We start from the raw sequence: 20470 nt of genomic DNA, 5'->3' as shown, positions 1-20470 counted from the left end.
TCATTCATTCCTTTCCCAGCAGGAAAAGGAGAAAAGGTCAGATGACCAAAGAGGCCAATAGCCAACGCCTCTGGCCCCAGGTGTTGTCAGCCCATGACTGACCACGTCCTGAGTCACCGCCACCGCCCTCTCCTCTTTGTTCTGTCTCCTTATCCTAGTCCCTTGGAGGCCCGGTTCCTGATTTCCTCGGGGTCCCTGACACTCACCATTTCCCGGTGAGTCAGGCCCATCTGCCACCTCTTTTCCAGGAACCGTCTGCCAGCTGCAAAGCCCTGTCCACTGATCTCGGCTGGCCGCCTGCCGCTCCTACACCCCCCAGAGGAACGCTCCCGCCCAGGCTCGGGGTGAAGAGGTTGGTGGTGGCCACTCTTCCCCTGGACGGTGCCAGAAGATGGTTCATAATCTCTTCATCACTGCCCCCCAGAGGGTCCTCCAGCTGCCAGTTCCACCAGGCCAGGGGGAAGGGACCCTTCCCTCCAGCCTGGACTCTCTCTCTCCGCCCTCCACCCCGGACACACACAAGCCTTCCCTGCCGGCCCAGGGAACCAGAAGCGCCAAGAAAGACCCGGAGCGGTCAGGCTCCATTCCATGGGACAGGCGGACGGGGCTGTGTGGTTTTCCTGCTTGCGTCTCTCCCGGGAGAAGAGCCACTTTCTCCCTGACGTTCACTTCCTTCTGGCTGGTACCATCAGGGCTGTGGTCTAAAGCCTTCAGCAAGCGTACTCCTTGCTCCTTGGCCCAGGACAACAAGCTCATTCTCTGACGCTTGTTTATTCAAAAGCGAAGTCTAGTTGGGACTCCTCTCGAGTTCACTGGCTCTTTCAGAAGAGGAAACGTGCTTGGGAAATGTGAACCGTGTGATGAATTGAAACTGTGGTTTCTTTCTAATTAGTGAAAACACATCTGAGTGGCAATCGGGGGAGTTTACAGTGATTCTCAGGAGAAAGGGTAGAAAACATCTGCCTTTGCGGAAGTAGTTGCTCTCGACGCATGTTTGTCTTAAAGCATGTCTTAAAATTACTCTGCCGGCTTCTTCCCATCCCAGCCCTCCAGTTCACAGACCCGGTTACTTGATCCCACCCACAGGCACAGAGAACCTTCTAGACCAGAAGCAACCACTCCTGCCTTCCTTCTGGCTCCGTTCCCTGAGGCTCCAGGGTCGGGGAGTAACCTGTTCCTTCCAGTTTTCTTTTTTTTTTTTTAATTTAATTCGTTTCTGGCTGTACCACATGGCATGCGGGATCTTAGTTCCCTGACCAGGGATCGAACCAGCGCCCCCTGCAGTGGAAGCGCGGAGTCTTAACCGCTGGACCGCCAAGGAAGTCGCCCTCCTGGCTTTCTTGAGGCAGGTGTGACTGCTCCCAACGCTGCTCCCCGATCACACCATCACCTGAAAGGTTGCTAATTTAGAGGGTGACCACCTGTCCAGTTTGCTCACGACAGTACTGATTTACACCCCCTTTTACTCACAGGGTCCCGATCTAGATCATAAATGCTACGGCCACCCTGTCCACGTGCAGCTCCCGGAGGGTCTTCACGCAGATACACCTGATCATCTCTCCTACTGACCAACGTGGATGCCCCTGTCCTTGCTCTGAGCCCATCCTGCCTTGATGGTTCCATCTGACTGATGGGGCATAGCCTCCCTGAGCTGTCCTGTCCAGCCGCTAACCGAAGCCTGATCTATTAGTATTGTAGGAAGTCACCTCTGTAACTCGAAGGATTTGGAGGAGTGTGTGTGCATGCGTGTGTATGTGTACACACAGAGGAAAGAAAATTGTGAGACATTTGCTTAGAACAGCTTTTTTTTTTTTTTTTGCGGTACGTGGGTCTCTCACTGTTGTGGCCTCTCCCGTTGAGGAGCACAGGCTCCGCACGTGCAGGCTCAGCGGCCATGGCTCACGGGCCCAGCCGCTCCACAGCATGTGGGATCTTCCCGGACCGGGGCACGAACCCGTGTCCCCTGCATCGGCAGGCGGACTCTCAACCACTGCGCCACCAGGGAAGCCCAGAACAGCTTATTTTTATCCAGGAATCTGTGCAGGTGTTCACTGCAGTCTTTTGCAAACAGTTTATTAAGAAGGAAATTGAAATTTTAGTAAAGATATTCCTTCCTTGTGTTGCAAAACACCGCTGTATAGAGCCAAACGGAAAGATCACTGAACGCAAATGTACTTCTCAACAGATGAACAATCTGAATTTTCGAATTTTATATTCTATTTCAGCGTTGACAGTGAAACTGCACAGATACTTTTCATTTTGAACTTATCATTGCATTGACTTCCTGTTATTGTTATTCCAACACTGGAGAGAAATGTTTCATTTCCAGAAGTTTTCATTTAACTCTAATAGAAAACAAACCCAGACAAATCCACTTTTTAAAAAATAAACATTTCGGTTCTGAACGCGTATTGGCTTGATTATAAGAACTGGTTTACCTCATAATTTCATAATATGAGCATCACTCTAATTATAACCTTTGGCCGTTCCAGGCATGATCACAAGGCCTTTGAAATTCAGATGATGAACTTGGACTGACCCTGAACCACAAGACCCAAGTGGCCCGCAGCTGCCTTCACCGTGGACAGCTGAGACGCTACGACTTCAGGTTCTGTATTTTCCCTTCAGGTTCTCCAAGCACATGGGGCACTTACGTCTCATCTGTGAAGGCGATTCCAAAGTATTCCTTCTCCTTCAGGTTGAAGTGAGATGCCACGAGGTCAAGCAGCTCCTTGGCCAAAAGCTTGGGCTGGAGGGAGAACAAAATGGAAAAAGGGTAAGTGATGAGAGATTACTTTTCCTAAAACATGCAATCTCAGGTTTACATAATTTTTTGGAAGGAATGTCCCAAAGCTCAAGAACATCCATACAAATGATTTTTATAAAACCCAAAGGAGTAGACAATGAGGACAGGGTCACCAATGGACTGAGACCTTCGGCCTTGTTTCCTGGTAGTTTGTTCTATCAACAAATGGTACTTGCTCACCAAGACAGCTGGCAAACCCCGTGGCTTCCTTCCCCACACAGGAGAACATTCTTCAGTGAACTGACAGGAAGATGTCTTATTAAAAATATATATGTACACGTACATATGTAGTAAATATATGTTATGATGTATATCAAATATATATTGTATAACACATGTTATATAATACTATATTAACACTATAATTAATATGTTGTAGAATATGATTATATATATATTTCACATGCACTTATATAGTATTTGCTACGTGCCAGGCCCTGTTCCAAGCACTTTACAAACACCAGCTTCTTTAACTCTCATCACAACCCTGTGAGATGGTTCTATTATTAACTCCATTGTATGGGGAGGAAACAGGTGCCCCAAAATTGATCATCTCTGTGTAAGTGTTGGGGCTGTGATTTGAGTCCTGGCTCCAGAGACTGCCCTCGACCACTCTCTATGCTCCCATAATTTATTTTATTTTTATTTTTATTTTTTTATGGTACGTGGGCCTCTCACTGCTGTGGCGTCTCCCGTTGCGGAGCACAGGCTCCGGACGCGCAGGCCCAGTGGCCATGGCTCACGGGCCCAGCCACTCCGCGGCATGTGGGATCCTCCCGGACCGGGGTACGAACCCGCGTCCCCTGCATCGGCAGGCGGACTCCCAACCACTGCACCACCAGGGAAGCCCTATGCTCCCATAATTTAAAATCCAAACAACAGAAGTACCTCCCTGCAAGAAATGTTAACATTAAGGCCAAAGGGCCTTGGGAATAGTATTTAAGAATAAACTGAAATTTTGCCTTTCCAAAGGAGAAGAGTTTTACCCAAGAATGTTTTTATCATGAACTCTTTCCTAAAAATTTCTGCCAATCCAAAGGAGTGTGCCAGAGCCTTAGATGTGAAATCACTGTGGCTGCTTGTATTGTCGATACATCAATCACTCTGGTCTATCACTGTTGAGATGACCACACACCACCAGGCTCAGAGGTCAGGGAGGAGGGAAAGGCTGATGATGGAGACACGGGGCCAAAAGGGAACAGTTATTTCTAAATTGCCTCCCGGTTCAGGTATTTGCGATGCACTGCCTTAACGGTGACTGTTCTGTTCCACGCATACTCCAAGCTCAGAGCAGAAACAGATTCGAGAAGAGAAAATGTGTGTGCGTGTACATGTATGTGCATTGATGCACATTAGGATACCCTTCCTGAGTATATTTCCTGTTCTGCTCGTTACTCTGTTGCTTTTCTCTATTAAGAAGGTGGATAAGACAATAAATCAAGAGTTATATGACTGTTTTAGAACTACCATATGATCCAGCAATTCCATTTCTGGGTATTTATACGAAAGAAATAAAAACACTAACTCGGGGGCTTCCCTGGTGGTGCGGTGGTCAAGAATCCGCCTGCCAATGCAGGGGACACGGGTTCAAGCCCTGGTCTGGGAAGATCCCACATGCTGCAAAGCAACTAAGCCTGTGTGCCACAACTACTGAGCCTGCGCTCTAGAGCCCACGAGCCACAACTACTGAGCCTGCGCTCTAGAGCCCACGAGCCACAACTACTGAGCCTGCGCTGTAGAACCCACGAGCCACAACTACTGAAGCCCGTGCGCCTAGAGCCTGTGCTCCGCAACAAGAGAAGCCACCGCAATGAGAAGCCCGCGCATGGCAACAAAGAGTAGCCCCCGCTCGCCGCAACTAGAGAAAAGCCCACGCAGAGCAACAAAGACCCAACGCAGCCAAAAATAAAAAACGAAAACAAACAAAAAAAACACTAACTTGAAAAGAAGTGCACCCCCATACTCACTGCAGCACTGTTTACAAAAGTCTAGACGTGGAAACAATCTACGTGTCCATCAATGGATGAACGGATAAAGAAGATGTGGTATACATACCCAATGGAATACTATTCCGCCATAAAAAAGAAGGAAATCTTATCATTCACAACAACATGGATAGACCTTGCGGGTACTTTGCTAAGTGATATAAGTCAGACAGAGAAAGACAAACACTGTGTGGTCTTACTTATATGTGGAATCTAAAAAATAAAATTAAAAAATACCTCATAGACACAGAGAACAAATTGGTGGTTGCCAGAGGAGGGGGTAGGGGTGGGTGAAACAGGTGAAGGTGGCAAAAAAAAAAAAAGAGAGAGAGAGTTACATCACAGTTTAGTTTCTTAATTCACTTTTTTTTGGTGCCACTATGGACTATACTGTGTCCCCTCCTCCCAAATTCACGTGTTGAAGCCCTAAGCTCCAATGTGATGGTATTTGGAGGGTGGGGCCTTTGAGAGGTAATTAGGGTTAGACGAGGTCATGTGGGCAGGCCCTCAGGATGGGATTAGTGTCCTTATAAGAAGAGATCCCAGCGAGCTTGCTTGCGTTTTCTCTCCACCAGGTGAGGACACAGTGAGAAGGCTGCCAACTACAAGTCAGGAAGAGAGCCCTCACAGAGCCCGACCAGGCTGGCACCCAGACCTCGAACTTTCAGCCTCCAGAACTGTGAGAAAATCAGTGTCTTCTCTTTTTTTTTGGTTGCACTGCACGGCACGTGGGATCTTAGTTCCCTGACCAGAGACTGAACCCATGCCCCCTGCAGTGGAGGCACGGAGTCCTAAACATTGGACAGCCAGGGAAGTCCCCCAAATCAGCGTCTTTTGTTTAAGCCCCCCAGTCTGTGGTATTTTGTAACGGCAGCCCAGGCAGACTAAGACGGGTGTACTTCCTTTTAATTCAACAAACATTTACTGTCTAATGTGTGTAGGGCACTAGCCAATCCTACAGGAGATACAAAAATGCACAGCACATAGTACTTGTCCATAGGACCTTCAACTTTCATCAGGGCATAGAGTAAGAGCTAGTGTTCATTTTAAAAAGCCAAAGCAGATGGTTCCCTCTTTGCTGCCTCATCCTGAGCTCCCAGGATGGCAGCCTCCGGGCCTCAATCACCATCAATTTACCAATGAAAACTGCCAGAAATGATGGGAGTGGGTTTGAAGCGAGGGCAGAGCTTCCCCCCCCAGAAGACATGATTAAATCAACAGGAAAATCCATCTTGATAAATCAATGTCATCTAATATTCTATACTCCCGTTCACACTAAAATGTGAAGAAGTGAAAAAGTAACCGTTAGGGAATTCAAGACTGTATGTAAGACCCTCCTTCATAAATAACACAGGGGAAGGCAGGGGAATAAATGTGGCACATCTCAGAGCATCACCGATAAATGACAAAGTATCAGTCCAAGGTGAGGGGGCTCTTGAAGCCTCAGACTGTTTGCCGTGGTCGTGTTGCTGACATCACCGCCGTCCCCATAAGGTACCCGGCTGCCCAGATACGAAGCATTTGATGTAGAGGTTGTGACCAAATGTAAGGTAACGTGGCTGATTTTTACACTGTGATGTACTGTAACTCATCCATCCAAATGTCTGCGTTCCCTTCACAGCAGTCACAGCGTTTCTATAATCTGCTGTTTCTTTAAACATTTTGATAATCTTTGGGGTTGCCTTCGAAGCTTGTATCACATGTATGGGAGCATCCTCACTAGTGCTAAGTCTTCTTGTGCTCAGAACGGGCTTGACTTCTCACAGGTCACGTGAAGTCAAGTCCGATGAATGGTGACAGAGGTGGTGGAGGTCAGGAGCACATTGGATCAAGCTGGTTTTATAAAATGAGGCATGATTATAAAGTCGATGAATGGTGACAGAGGTGGTGGAGGTCAGGAGCACATTGGATCAAGCTGGTTTTATAAAATGAGGCATGATTATAAAGTCGTTATTTGTGGGTTCTTAGGGGTGATGGTGAGGTTTCCAGCCTAAACTTGGAAACGACAGAATAAGATTTCCTTCTCTTTGAGAGTTAAACTTGAAAGACAACATCCCAATGGAATTGACCAGCGACACATAAATTGACCCAGGAAGAGAAAAGAATTACTGTTAGGGTCAGAATAATAGTACATCTATCACATGACTAAATATAGTAATTGTTCCATAGAAGGGGCCGGGTGAATGGCCGGTGGGTGTGGGGTGGCGGATGGAGGGGAGTCTGGGAAAAGGAAATGAGCTGGGGAAACAAATGCAGTCTTAGCCAATAGGCCTTAAATATTTGAGTCCCAGTGGTAAGGCTTCCTCTCTGGCAGACATGGAGGCATGACCTTAGCCAGTCATCTGAAACACTCATATTACCTTCTTCCAATCTCATACCTTCCAAAGAACTTACTGAGGTTATTATTGCCACGTCCTACATAAGCCACTGAGTAGCCTCCTATATGACTGCATTATCTTCCAAAATAAGAGACTGTCATTCCTCTGCCAGTGATGATGCTGAGATTTGGAGACATCAGGCGGGCTGTCGCACAGCAAAGCCAGGCTTCCAGATGAAGTCAGACTGGCCTCACAGGTCACATGTACTACCCTTCTGCCACCCCACCTCTACTGACTCTACTTCCTGGGTGAGAGGTCAAGGATCATGAGCCCTGAGGGCCCTATCTGGGTGAGGGTTATGTTGCTCACTTGAAACCAGAACACTGACATTTTATACATCAATACTGATTTATACATCAGGTACTTTGAACTTGGTTAATGTGAGTCTTCCCCCGAGGATGAACAATCGGGTTTCTGCACTGCAGAGCTAGGGGACTGGCTTGACATGTTGAAAAATTGACCAGAATAATGGATGTCACCTTAGGAGCCTTGTTGACACTGACTTTTGGCTTCTCCATGGTGACACATCCCTATGATTTAGTCTGTCACCACAATCCTTTTTACATTGGAATTTCTACAGTAAAAAACCAAATGTTCTTGGGGACGCATACACTGAACGCAGCTAAAAGGATCTGAGTGATAGCATCCCTCAAATAAACTTTATCATCTCAACCTAACTTCAAGGACAGGATCCATTTGGATGCATATCTTTGGTCAAAAAATAAAAAAAAGGTTAGTCCCATTACTTCATACAACAGTAATTATAGATCCTATGCACCACCCTCAATAAAGAAAAGCCCACATTAATTACCCACAATATATACATGGGGAAATAAAGGCATTGAAGGGGGAGGTAACAGATGCCAGAAGATGTTGAGGTTAGAACTCCTGAATATTAAGTCCCATTATAAGGTACACTCTTTCTTCCGCGGTCATGGTGGCTGGCAGTGCCCCAGCAAGTGGCTGCTCCATTAATGAGAGCGAGCTCTCCCATCCACCTGATGGACGCGTAGCATGAGTGAGAAATAAACCTCGTTGCTAAGTAACCTTGACATGGGTGGTTGTTTGTCATCACAGCATAACCTAATCTATCCTGATTGGTTCAGGCACCAAAACTTTAATTCCCTGTATGGTAGGTTTAAAACCATTTAAGGCATCAGCCTGTGATTTCCTGATCTTGCAAACTAAGACAATATCCCACGTTGACGCGATGGTGATTAATGAACTACATTTCTTAAACTCATTTGGTGAAGGTTGCTGGGTAGAAAGCTTTATGCTGTTATGTACTTTGAAGGCATGTTTACAGAATCTGCTGATTACAATTTGCCAATTACTTTGTTGTAAACATTTGTGGAGCTTTGCAGGATCGGGCTGGGAGTGAGGCCAGAAAGGCAGCCTGTAGCCCAGTCAAGTTCTACAGGACAAACCGGGCCGGGGCCTCAGTGCCAATGTGGGCAAGGCAAGCCCTGTGCGTCTTGGGTTAGAAACAGCCTGTGCTGGGTCATTGGTGCCACCCCGGCCCTCCGAGGTCAAGACATTTAAGACTGACTTTCTCTCAGCCTGTAATGAACTTTGTTCACTCAATAGCTTTTCTTTTTCTATCTCAGATTCTTTTTCCAATGTGCCCTTCTAAGCTTTTATTCCTCCTTATATCTGACAACTAGAATCTATAAACGTCTGACTCTACCACACAGATCTAAGTTCCCAAGGGTCCTGAACTGTTCCAGTGGGAAGCCATGCACATACCAGCATGTACAGGGTTCTGGAACGGGCCCCATCTACGCTGCCTTCCGAGGTGGGACATGATTGGATTGTAACGATCAAAAGAACACTTCACACGAATGTACGGTTGTACAGCGCTCTGGGCACATCCCTTCGCCGATGATCTTTCTAGTGAACTCGTGAGCTGTCCAGGCAGTCTGGGGAGAGCCACCTGCTGACCAGGTGGTACCCAAGCTCCTCTCCAGTTTCCCACAGAATACTTTTATTATCACTCACATATTCTACTTTCCACTTAATATAGATCCATCCCAGAGAGATGCTCTTGGACAAACTGTATAAGTTCTCAGAGCCTCAGCACCCCAGTGTTCTCCTCTATAAAGTGATGAACTAGATGGATGAATCGAACTCCTGCCTTAAATTTGATTCTTTATTCATTAAACTTATTATTAAATGTAGTTTCTTCCTTCTCTAAAACCTTCCCAACCTTCTCAAGGGTCTAGTCACTCATTCTAGAAAACTTTGCAACCATTCTGGATCCTCCCTGGATCTCTTAAATCTGTCAGTTAACACAGCCATCTTTCTTATATAATCTCTGGCAAGTCACTTGACCTCTCTGTACCTCAGTTTCCTCAGCTGCAAAATGGGGATGATGACCATGCTACATCACAGGGCTGCTATGAGGATTTAATGAATTAATATTGACCTGCATAAGGTGCTTAGAGCAAGCGTCTGGCACAAAGCGAATGTTCTATGTGTTCATTATTATTTCAGACCCTCATTATCTCACCTATGAATTATTATAATAATCTCCTAAATGGTATCAAGTTATATATGTCAGTCTGGTATTTAAGGCCACTCTTTTTTTTTTTATTTTGCGGTATGTGGGCCTCTCACTGTTGTGGCCTCTCCCGTTGCAGAGCACAGGCTCCGGACGCGCAGGCTCAGCGGCCATGGCTCACAGGCGCAGCTGCTCCGCGGCATGCGGGATCCTCCCGGACCGGGGCACGAACCTGCGTCCCCCGCATCGGCAGACGGACTCTCAACCACTGCGCCACCAGGGAAGCCCTAAGGCCACTCTTTGAATCTAGTTCCTATCCAACCTCACTTTTGCCCGATTCCCTCCAAAAGTACTCATTTCTCTCCAATCTATTTGTATCAGAGTGAAGAAAACACCAATCTCGTTTCTATTTCCAAAACTTTGCCCACAACATCCTCTCCCCCCATTTGAATTTTATCTTGCTCAAGGTCCACTTCTTCCAGGAAGCCGTCCCTGATCATCCTACCTCCAAACAGTCTCTTTCTCCTCTGAACTCCTATAGCATTTACCACAGGGACTTGGTTCACGCTTGGCATGCATGCTCTTGTGTTGTGATAAATTTATTTTAATTAAAACATTTTTACAAGTATGGTAAAACACACATAACATAAAATTGACCATCTTAAGCACTTTTCAGTATACAGTTCAATATTGTTAAGTATATTCACATTGTTGTGCAACCAATCTCTAGAATATTTCCTCTTGCAAAATAGAAACTCTGTACCCATTAAACAACAGCTCGCCATTCCCCTTCCCCCCAGCCCCTGGCAACCACCATTCTGCTTTTTTTCCCTATGAATTTGACTATTCCAGGTACCTCATCGAAGTGCAATTATACAGCGTTTGTCTTTTTGTGACTGGCTTATTTCATTTAGCATAACATCCTCACGGTTCACTCACATCGTAGCAGGCGTCAGAATTTCCCTCCTTTTTAGGGCTGAATAATATTCCACTGTGCGGATAAACCACATTTTGTTTATTTATTGATCCATCAACGGACACCTGGGTTGCTTTCCTGTTTGGGCTTCTGTGAATAATGCTGCTATGAACATGGTGAATTTTCTGTGACATGACTTGCTGTGTCCTGCAACGGGCTGAACGGTTGCCCCCAAAAAGTTCTGTCCACATCCTACATGCTGGAGCCTGTGAACATGACCTCTCATTACAAAAATGTGATTACGATCCTTGAGAGGAAAAGGGTCTCCTGCAGTATCCAGGTGGACCTCAAGTGCAATCACATGGGTCCTTCTAAGAGAGAGACTGAGGGAGTTTTGACAGAGACGGACACACACTAGAGGACCGTGTGAAGACAGAAGCAGAGATTGGAGCAATGAAGCTGCATGTCAGGGGAGGCTGGCAGCCACCAGAAACCAGAAGAGGCAAAGAATGGATTTTCCTCTCGAGCTTCCAGAGGAAGCTTGGCTCTGCTGACAGCTTGATTTTAACTTCTGCCTTCCAGAACTGTGAGAGAATATGTTTCTGTTATTTTAAGCCCCCAAGTTTGTGGTCATTTGTTACGGCAGCCTCAGGACACGAATACACGCCCTCAGGCAGAAGCCCCGCAGTGCCTAGCAGGTCCTAATAGCAGGAAACCCCAAATTTGCTGGTTGTTTGAGACATAAAATGGGATCTCAGCAGAAAGCCCTTTACTAGTACTTTATAATGCCATTGACTTTCTGGGCAAGGAAGCCACACACACAAGTCCAGGTGGAGCAGCCTTTGTATCAGAACTGACGCTGGGTCAGTCACTGGCAGCGTGGGCTTCAACTCAGCGACTTCTCCCCTCAAGCCCTTTTCTGTCATCCGCCACTCCCTTGGGGGCAGCTCACAGATTCAAAATCAATGGAATGGCCACTTCTGAATTAATTGCATTAAAAAAATTAAAACATCACACGGCTCCCATCTGTGCTCTGGGAGGAATCACGGCCGAAAGACTGACCCTCTCACCGCTCCCTCCTCCCCAAGGCGGATCTGGACGATTCGCTTCTGGCTGCAGTGCCCACAGTGACCGCCAGGCTGCCGGGGACAGCTCCGCAGCTGGGCCACACCCTCCCGCTCCGACGGCACCGCCAGCCCCATCCCAGGAAACGGTGATTCCCGGCCCCGGAGGAGTGGCCGCGTCAGTGGAGGTGGCAGGGAGTCCAGTGCTGAGAGTGGGGAAGAAAGCGTGGTCAGTGTGCCCTTTCTCTCCAACCTTTCTGAAAACCGAGAGAGAAGGAGAGAGGGGGGTGAAGACGGGCAGCTCGGAATCAACGATGCCTGAGCCTGCGGCCTCTTTGAAGCCCTGCCTGTTATTGTGTTTCCCAGAGCAGCTGGGAGCCTGGCTCCCGCCCTCCCTCCCCCCACCCCGCTTCCCCCTCCCCTCCCCCTCCCCCTGGGGGCTCAGCATTAAGCAGCCGAGCGCTCATTGGCTGTTCGTTCGTCCTGGGGAGGGGGCGCCGGTGATCGCGAGAAAGCGTGAGGTCATCGCGCACACAGACGCGAGTCTGGCCGAGCTCCCCCTCCCCGTCACCCCCTTGACGCGCCGGTTGATTAGCTGGGGAGGCTGGCTTCCTTCCTACCCCGTCTGAGCAGCCCCTGGGTTCCGTGGCTGGGGGCAAAGGGGGCACTGCTTCCTTTACATAGGGTTATTTGCTCTTCTGGGCTCCCAGGCGCCTGGGATAGGCAGGGGTGGGGGGCGTGTACAGCTCAGCGGGTCCTGCCAGAGGGAGCATCTCTCCAGCTGGGAGGTCCCCATCCAGTACGAACCCCAGCTCCTTAGTGGACAGAAGACGAATGCTTTACCTCCGGCTCAGGAGGGACCAGCAGCAGAGTATCTCAGCAAAGCTGGCTCCAGACACAGCCAGTACTAACGGTTTCCATTTACTGGGTGCAGCCTCTGTCCCAGCGCAGAACTGAGTCAATCCTTACCCAGCAGGCAGATGCCAGGACTACCCCCATTGGATACAGAAGGAGCCGAAGCACAGAGAAAGCAGTAACTTGCCAAAGGCACACAGCTAGTAACCCGCAGATTTAACTCAACAGTCAGGTGGGTATAAGTCACCCAGGGACGCTGGATTATATAAAGAGCCAGAGACTGGTTACCCAACCCACTTAACTGACAGGGCAGGAAACTAACGTTCAAGGGGTCGAGAAGCATGTCCACGGACAAGGGAGGTCACCTTAGTGACCAGCACGTGTGGGGATGGGACCCAAGCGCCTGACCAGTCCTTTGCTGGTCCACTTAAGTAGGTGGTTTCAGAAAAGGCTGCAACGATCTGAAACAGGAAGGAAAGAAAACCAAAGGGCATCAATCACATGTGGGTCCTGGCAGGCAAAAAGCATTCACTGCACACACCATGTTAAGGACCAGGTTTCCTGGCTCCTCCCCAGCTTCCCGTCCTGCTGCTGCTGCTGCCCCCCTGGCCCCAGCACCATCACATCCTACAGGCCTCCCCCTGCCAGGTTCTGGGCTCCATGCTTCACTTACTCGATCTTATTTCATCTTCAAAGCAAAGCAGCCCTGCAACGTTGTACCGATGAGGACACGGGGGCTTACAGCAGTTACTGTGCTCAAGGTCACAACCCCCCAAGCGCACAGGGCAGACGAGGGGCTTGAGTCTGGACTGACTCTAAAGCTTTGGTTTTAAATGCCGGGTACAGATCCAGCAAGTCGCAAACAGCACAGACAGGAGGGGTCTGAAGCTGTATTTTCGAAGCGCAATAGAATTCTGCCAGACAATATGTTCCCGGAGGGCAGGGATCAGGTTTGATCAATATCTATAGCCCAGCCCCCGAGCACAGTGCCCGACACACAGGTTTTTTTAATTGGTAGATGGTTCTAGACTGAAGGGTCATTGTTTGATTGTTACACCAGCCTAGCTGGAAAGCTGACCACGGGGAGGATGAAACCCACACGCCCTCTCAAGGCTGGTTGGAAGCACAGAGCTGCTAGGCAGAGATCGCGGTACCCCGTGGAGAAGGATGGGTCCAGATGCCATATACCCAGATGCAAAAGAGCCCCTGGGTTTCAATGGGGTCACATACCTCCAGGCACCCACGAAGGAAGCTGTGACATATACTTTGCGAAAGTTACTTGTACACCCAGGAAAAGATGTGTTGTGTCTGTATTCCTTTCAACAGACTCTGCCCTTTAACCCAGCATCAGGGACTAACCCTGCTTGTTTCCAAGTTGCTTGTCCCCACGCTTTATACCATTCCTATATATTATTCTCTATACGATACTAATGTATTCCCTTGTTCTCATCCTCTTATTTCCACATGGTTTCTTCCACATTTTGCTGAGATTCACCCTGGTCCCAGCATGGGGGAAAGTTGGGGTTGAAATCAGTCTGGGAAGCCAGCCTTTCTCATCCATGCATTTGAATGATACCCAATGGGAAGGCTTTGACAGGCGCACATAATTATTACTCCTCCAGAAATGCAAAGTGCTTCTGCCAGCTGGCTGGGGAGCCTGCTTTATTCAGGATCTGCTCCCCTTGGGACTCTGGGCAGGTGGGCAGGTGTTCATTAGGGAGCGCCTGCTGATTAACATAGTAACCCCCAGACTCCAGCCTGCTCGGGGCAATGTCACAAGAACTGCTCATCCAGGCTCCCCTCGGCGGCCTCTCTGCATTCATGAAATGATAACGGTTTCAGTGAGGCGAAAACACAAAAAGATGTGCAGTACTCAACTTGCCTTTACCAAGGTCAGGCTGACAAGTCTGCAGCCCCAATTCGGAGACACTGGAAGAAAATGGGGGATGCTAAGGTTCTTGGGATTCATCGTCCCCAGTCGTCGTGTTTACCCCTTCTATTATTTTTTTCTTTAACTCAAAGCCTGCCCTGCATTCTGGGTTATGACCCTATCTTGTTCTACAGTGAGTAGTAAATTACTATTTTGGATGTAAACCACCCGTACATTCACTGGGAGGTGAATCCTGGAGGAAGTTCCCCAGGATCAAACTGGCCAATTGGTCACCCTTCCAGTGTGACAAATGGAACCCAGACCAATTCCAACTTGAGGTCTTCACGACATTGCACACTGAAGTATTCCCTTTTCCTGATGTTCAGGGAAGAGTGAAGAAGGGCATCATTCCAGAGCACAGGACATCGGAGTTTTGAAATTAGCTCTGTGTGGTCCATTGGAAGCCACGGAGTCTTAGGCAAGGCTCAACCATTCCCATCAGTTGTGTAGTCAGCGGTAGCTAGGAGCTCTTAGGAGTTTCATTAGTAAAGGGATGATACGGCAATAGGGCAGAGAGGAAGCGTTAGGGTAGAGCCATTTTCCGGGACAGGTAGGCTGACTGCTACCTTTCATGTAATATACAGAAGGGTGGCACCTACAGTCCTTTGCCAAGGGCATGGCTGATGTTCAAAGAATGTGGCTTCCTCACCCACATACTGGAAATAGAAAGTGTGCCTTCTAGTACGAGGATGGGGAGAGTGGAGATTTGTGAGGGATTAAAAAAAATATATATATATATACAGCTGTGATTGATCCATCTATATATGCTGTGATGGAACTTAAAACGTAAGCACCCCTTTCATGCAATCGGGGCAGTGGATTTGTAGTCAGACCACAGGGCTTGGAAACCCAATTCTATTCCATGTATAAATAAAGCATTTATTTTCACTTAGAAACACTGGGACAATAACATCTACTTCATGAGTTGCTGTGAGGAGTCAATACATGATCATTTATAAAGTACCGGGTGCACGAAAGATGCTGAATAAAGGCAGATGCCCCTTTTCTCCTTCTGTCAGTAACTCCCCATACAAATGACTTATCCTCTCATCACTCTGACAAGGACCTGCTCTGATCGCAATCTAAATCCTCTTCTGAGTGAACTGTCATATCCTTTATCCCAGGAACCATGAATAAATCATCGCTAGGCAGTAAGGAGAACAGAAAGCAGACAACTTCCCTTGGAAGTGAACTTGTTTGGGTAGACATTCCCTAAATAGCACCCCGTCTCTGCTCCCAGTGTCTGCTCAGTGATGCTCGCCTCCATTCACTCGAGTGATTTACTTCCTCATATCGGTCCCTGCCTCCTGCTTCTTTAGGGTTAAAACGACGTTTACTGGCCAGAGGAGAAACAAGTCTCTCTCCTGCTCCAGGGATGTATGGAGACACGGCGCTGGCTTTCTGATGTTTGGAAGTTCCCCAAGTCTCCTCCCTGCGGACCCTTCCCCCATCACTCTTGCAAATTGTTGGCAGGTACATGCTAGAGAGAGTGCGCTCTGCCCGAAGATGATGTCATTTTCAATATAATTAAAAAGGCACTCTTGCCGGGGTGGGAGAGAGATGAGAAAGTGCACAGGCACTGGTGTCCCAGGAAATGAAGGAGGGGAGGTCAACTTTTGTCTGAGAAATATTTATTCCTGAAGAGCCATTTCACTGAAGTCAGACAACAAGGCAGAAAGCACTGCAGCCCCTCCCATGTGCCGCGCTAATTAAGTGGATGAGAACAGATGATGTGCCGCGGGGTCCAAAGAAAAACTGTGCGCTTGTGATACCCTCATTCTCAGATCGAAAATATTATTTTATTATTTGCCTACATTCACCCCCCCGCCCCTATTTCCAGATGGTTCGGAGGAGGCTTACAAAATTTTAAATGGTATGTAATAGGGGGATTAAAACACGAAATAAGACAGAGTCCATTGAAGAGGCTCAAACACATGAAATAAACGAGTTCCTGTTGCTGACTAGGTTACACTGTCTTTGTCCACCGACCCAAGACACAGGCTGAGTTAACACGCGCAGGCAAGCCTTTTCCTGGGAGTACATCCAAGAAGGAGTTTATCGTTTGGTTCCACACGTGAGGGACAGCAGAGAGCATGTCTTCAACATGGTCCCTGGGAAGGACAGAAATGCAGCTCCCACGAACCGTTTCGTAGTTTAGCCCCTATGCACCACCCTCTCCGCCTGGAGCAGGTTTTAAAGCTGTCTCCTGAAGCCCGTTGGGATATTCTGGGAGAGGCCTTATGTTAGATTTATTTACACAGGCGAATTTGGCCAGAAATTTTGGAGGCGCTATTTTATTAGGTTCTTAACACATGCTCACGTCAGCCATTGGGCAGCTTGGCACTGACGTCTTGTCTTGATTCTGAAGCCAAGCCACAGAAGAGACAGGCAGTCAGTCCCAATTCTGGTGAAGCGCACCGGCCTCCTTGCCGACTGTCAAGGCGAGAGGCGACATCCAAAACATCACGCTGGGAAAAAGCGAAGCCTGGTGAGCTGAGTCAAGTGCCCTCGGACCCGGGCGGGATGAAGTGGAGGTGCCGGTACAGGCGGCCAGGAGGTGGGGAATGGTCTGGATCTGCATCTCCCCTTGGGCAGGTCTGCAAGCCCACCCTGAGGAGACCCCCAAGCCAGGCGGGTGGGTGGGAGAGTGGGAGGGAGCTCCCGCCTGTGTCTGGGGGCCCTGTGCTTTTCCTTACTGCTGGGCTCTTCCGCTGCACATCTGTTCCTGTGGCCTCTGGGCCCCTTCCTTTCTCTGCTGCCCCCAACTACCTTTTTTGCTTTGGCTGCTAGGTGTGGCATGTGGGATCTTAGCTCCCCGACCAGGGATCCAACCTGTGCCCTCTGCAGTGAAAGAGTGGAGTCTTAACCACTGGACCCCCAGGGAAGTACGCCCAACTACCTTTTTTTTTTTTTTTTTGGCGGTACGCGGGCCTCTCACTGCTGTGGCCTCTCCCGTTGAGGAGCACAGGCTCCAGACGCGCAGGCTCAGCGGCCATGGCTCAGGGGCCCAGCCGCTCCGCGGCATGTGGGATCTTCTCGGACCGGGGTACGAACCCGTGTCTCCTGCATCGGCAGGCGGACTCTCAACCACTGCACCACCAGGGAAGCCCCCAACTACCTTTTTAATTCAAGACCCCGCACGTAGCCCCTCTGCGGAGAGAGCTGCCTTGACCTCACACCCTCTCTCCGGTTCCCACCCAGGCTGCCCCAGTAGCGCCACGTGAGTCACGCACACGGGGTCCATCAGCCTCCCCGAATGCTCTGGTCCCAGGACGTACGCATCTGTGCTCAGAGTTTATTCCTCTTCAAGAATGACCATGTCTGGAAAGCAGGTACAGCATCGCCTGTATCTTTGTTTCCACAGATCCTGACCCAGATGGTCAGTGTTCAATGATGGCCCGGGTTGATCAGTGAATGAGTGGATGGATGAATCCATCCATCAATCAGTGAATAGTGAGGGGGAGGAATGATCGGAGCAAGGGATGCCTTTATCCTGATAAACACCAGTGTTCCCCCTGCGTTCCGTTCCCAGGTCCAGGTCCTTCTCAGTCTTCACACGGGCCTTGAGTGAGCTCGTCTCTCCTCGTTCTAGGTCCCACCAGATTCAAGTGCCTTCCAAAGCCGGCAAGGACGTCTGTCTCAGGAGGCGTCAGGGAGCCATCCTCAGCTGCCGGGATCTCTGTACGTGTTCCGTGATGCTCTTCCAGAGGAGGGTCTGGCTGGGGGCTCACGTCTTCTCTCGGTGTGTTATCCTGTGAGCCCCAACTGAGGAAGTGGGGGGGGGCTGCCAGTGGGGATAAAGGAAAGCCAGGACAAAGGTGTGCATCCCAGGCTTTGCCCTTGTCACCTGCCTGTCTCTTCGAGTCAAAAACCATTTCATCAAAATAAATCCGGGGCCTGGCAGGGCCCTGTGCGACACTGAATTGTTAGACTTGCAGGGAGATGACTCACACGCAGCCAAAGACCCTCAGCGCCCCGCCCGAGCGTGGCTGGGGATGGCGTCAAGCGATGACTCATCTGGGGGCTTGACCTGGGGCCTTTGCAGACTCCCTTCACCCACTCTCTCTCTTAAGGCCCTCCATTTCCCTTTGTAGAGTCGGGTCAATACGCTTTACATTCTTAATAGCGTGTCAGTCTGGAGAGAGAAATCATCGCAGGCTGTGACCCTGTGGCAGTGGTGTCACTGGTTGCTAGGCAGGGTGTCCTTTGGGGAGGGAGCTGTCACTCCTGGTCCCCCTTTCCTCCACTTGTGCGACAAAGGGTCAGACTCTGGCCCAGGTCACAGGCACAAAAAGAGATTTTGTTCTGTGCTGCTGCCTTGCCAGGTCTCTCTGAAGGCTTCCTATCGAAGAAGACAAGGATTCAAGACGGCAGTAACATTACAATGAGCAGGGGAAAAAAATAATGAAAATAAGACGATTCCCTCGCAGAGCTTCGCCAAAGTCAGGGTGTAGTAGGAAGAGCCCTGGGCCAAGAGCAGAGACCCTTGTTCTTGTACTGACTCTCCTGGCCACGGGGTTCTTGGTTCTAGGTGCAGAGAAGTTGGGAGATGTAGCCAACTTCCTACCGCTCCGTTTCACCTATGCTCACCTCCGCAGAGCCAGCACGAGGCTCCACGTGAATGCAACCCCAGCACGGCCACTGAACCCTCCATAAGAGGCTAAAAGGAAAGTCTGACCCTCTACGTTCATGTTCAATGTCATCCAGAGAGAGAGAGAGCGTGTGTGTGTGTGTGTGTACAGCACACGTGTGCTCAGTATCGTAACTTCTGATTTTTAAAAATTACACCAGACCTAAGTCTTCCCACGAGACACTTCTCAGTTGGACAAAGAGGCAGAGAGAGAGAGGTGGGACCCCCACTTCCAGTCTCTGCTGCGTCTTCAGGCCGAAGTTTTCTGGTCCCCAAGTAGTGCTCCTCTGGATGAGGTCAACTTCACAGGCTGCCCTCTGGAGGCCTGGGCTTCTAACTGTGGCCTTAAGAACCCAGAATCATCGTCAGGAAACAGGAAGGCTTTGAAGTCAGAGACCTGGATTGGACCATGGCTCACAAACTGCTGTGGGGTCATGGCCAAGGAGCTTAATTTCTCAGAGAAATCAGTCTTTTTCTGTAAAATGGGTGTAATTCCACTGACCTTATGAATGTCCTGAAAATGAAATAAGAGAGTATGTGTAAAATGTAATTCAGTTTTTTTTTTTAATTTATTCTTATTTTATTTATTTTTGGCTGCATTGGGTCTTCGTTGCTGCACGCGGGCTTTCTCTAGTTGCGGTGAGCGGGGGCTACTCTTCGTTGTGGTGCGCGGGCTTCTCATTGCGGTGGCTTTTCTTGTTGCAGAGCACGGGCTCTAGGCTGCGGGCTTCAGTAGACACGCGGCCTCGGCAGTTGTGGTTCGTGGGCTCTAGAGCACAGGCTCCGTAGTTGTGGCTCGCGGGCTTAGTTGCTCCGCGGCATGTGGGATCTTCCCGGACCAGGGCTCGAACCCGTGTCCCCTGCATTGGCAGGCGGATTCTTAACCACTGCACCACCAGGGAAGCCCCTGTAATTCAGTTTTTGACGTATGATTATTACTTCATGCTCGTTAATTTCTTCCCCACTTTCTCTGCAACTCCCCCTCCAGGCCCACACCTCCATCAACATCCTGGTCTCATGTTGCCTTCCTTGGGGAGGACTTCCTGTGAGGCGTCATCCCTGGGGAACATCTGGCCTTCACTGGGGGCGGGGCTGAGTTACTCCGGGATGAGCCTCAATCCGGGTTGACTCATCCGTCCATCAGAACTCATCAAGCCCAACCCCTCAGGACCGTTTTAGCAGAGCCAGAGAAAGATCTCGTGGTACTTCATCTTCAGGGCTTTCACTTTCTTTGTCAGAGAGTGGAGGGAAAAATAAAACAGAGCAAAAGCAAAAACTAAACCCACTCTAATGCGTGTGAGGTGGGCTGTGGTGATACCTTAGATCAGGAGGACCAAGTTGCCCCATTTGGGTCCCTGGAGATGGAAACTAATGCTGCGTTTGCCGCGTACACTGACTACGGTCGG

At 49.2% G+C, this 20470-nt stretch overlaps 1 protein-coding gene across 8 annotated transcripts in view; it reads right to left on the bottom strand.

Moving 5' to 3' along the window:
• FRMD4A (FERM domain containing 4A) overlaps positions 1 to 20470 on the bottom strand; it is a 638605-nt gene that overhangs the window by 143093 nt on the left and 475042 nt on the right. For all 8 annotated transcript variants that reach the window (XM_049705588.1, XM_033403426.2, XM_033403427.2 and 5 more), the window contains one exon: positions 2655 to 2749. In XM_049705588.1, coding sequence (XP_049561545.1) covers positions 2655 to 2749 — 95 coding nt within the window. The remainder of the gene's footprint in view (positions 1 to 2654; positions 2750 to 20470) is intronic.

The sequence above is a fragment of the Orcinus orca genome, chromosome 2 (genome assembly GCF_937001465.1).
Source record: "Orcinus orca chromosome 2, mOrcOrc1.1, whole genome shotgun sequence".
Lineage (NCBI taxonomy): Eukaryota > Metazoa > Chordata > Mammalia > Artiodactyla > Delphinidae > Orcinus > Orcinus orca.
Note: the sequence above shows the minus strand (reverse complement) of the source record. Positions and strands in the feature narration are given on the sequence as shown.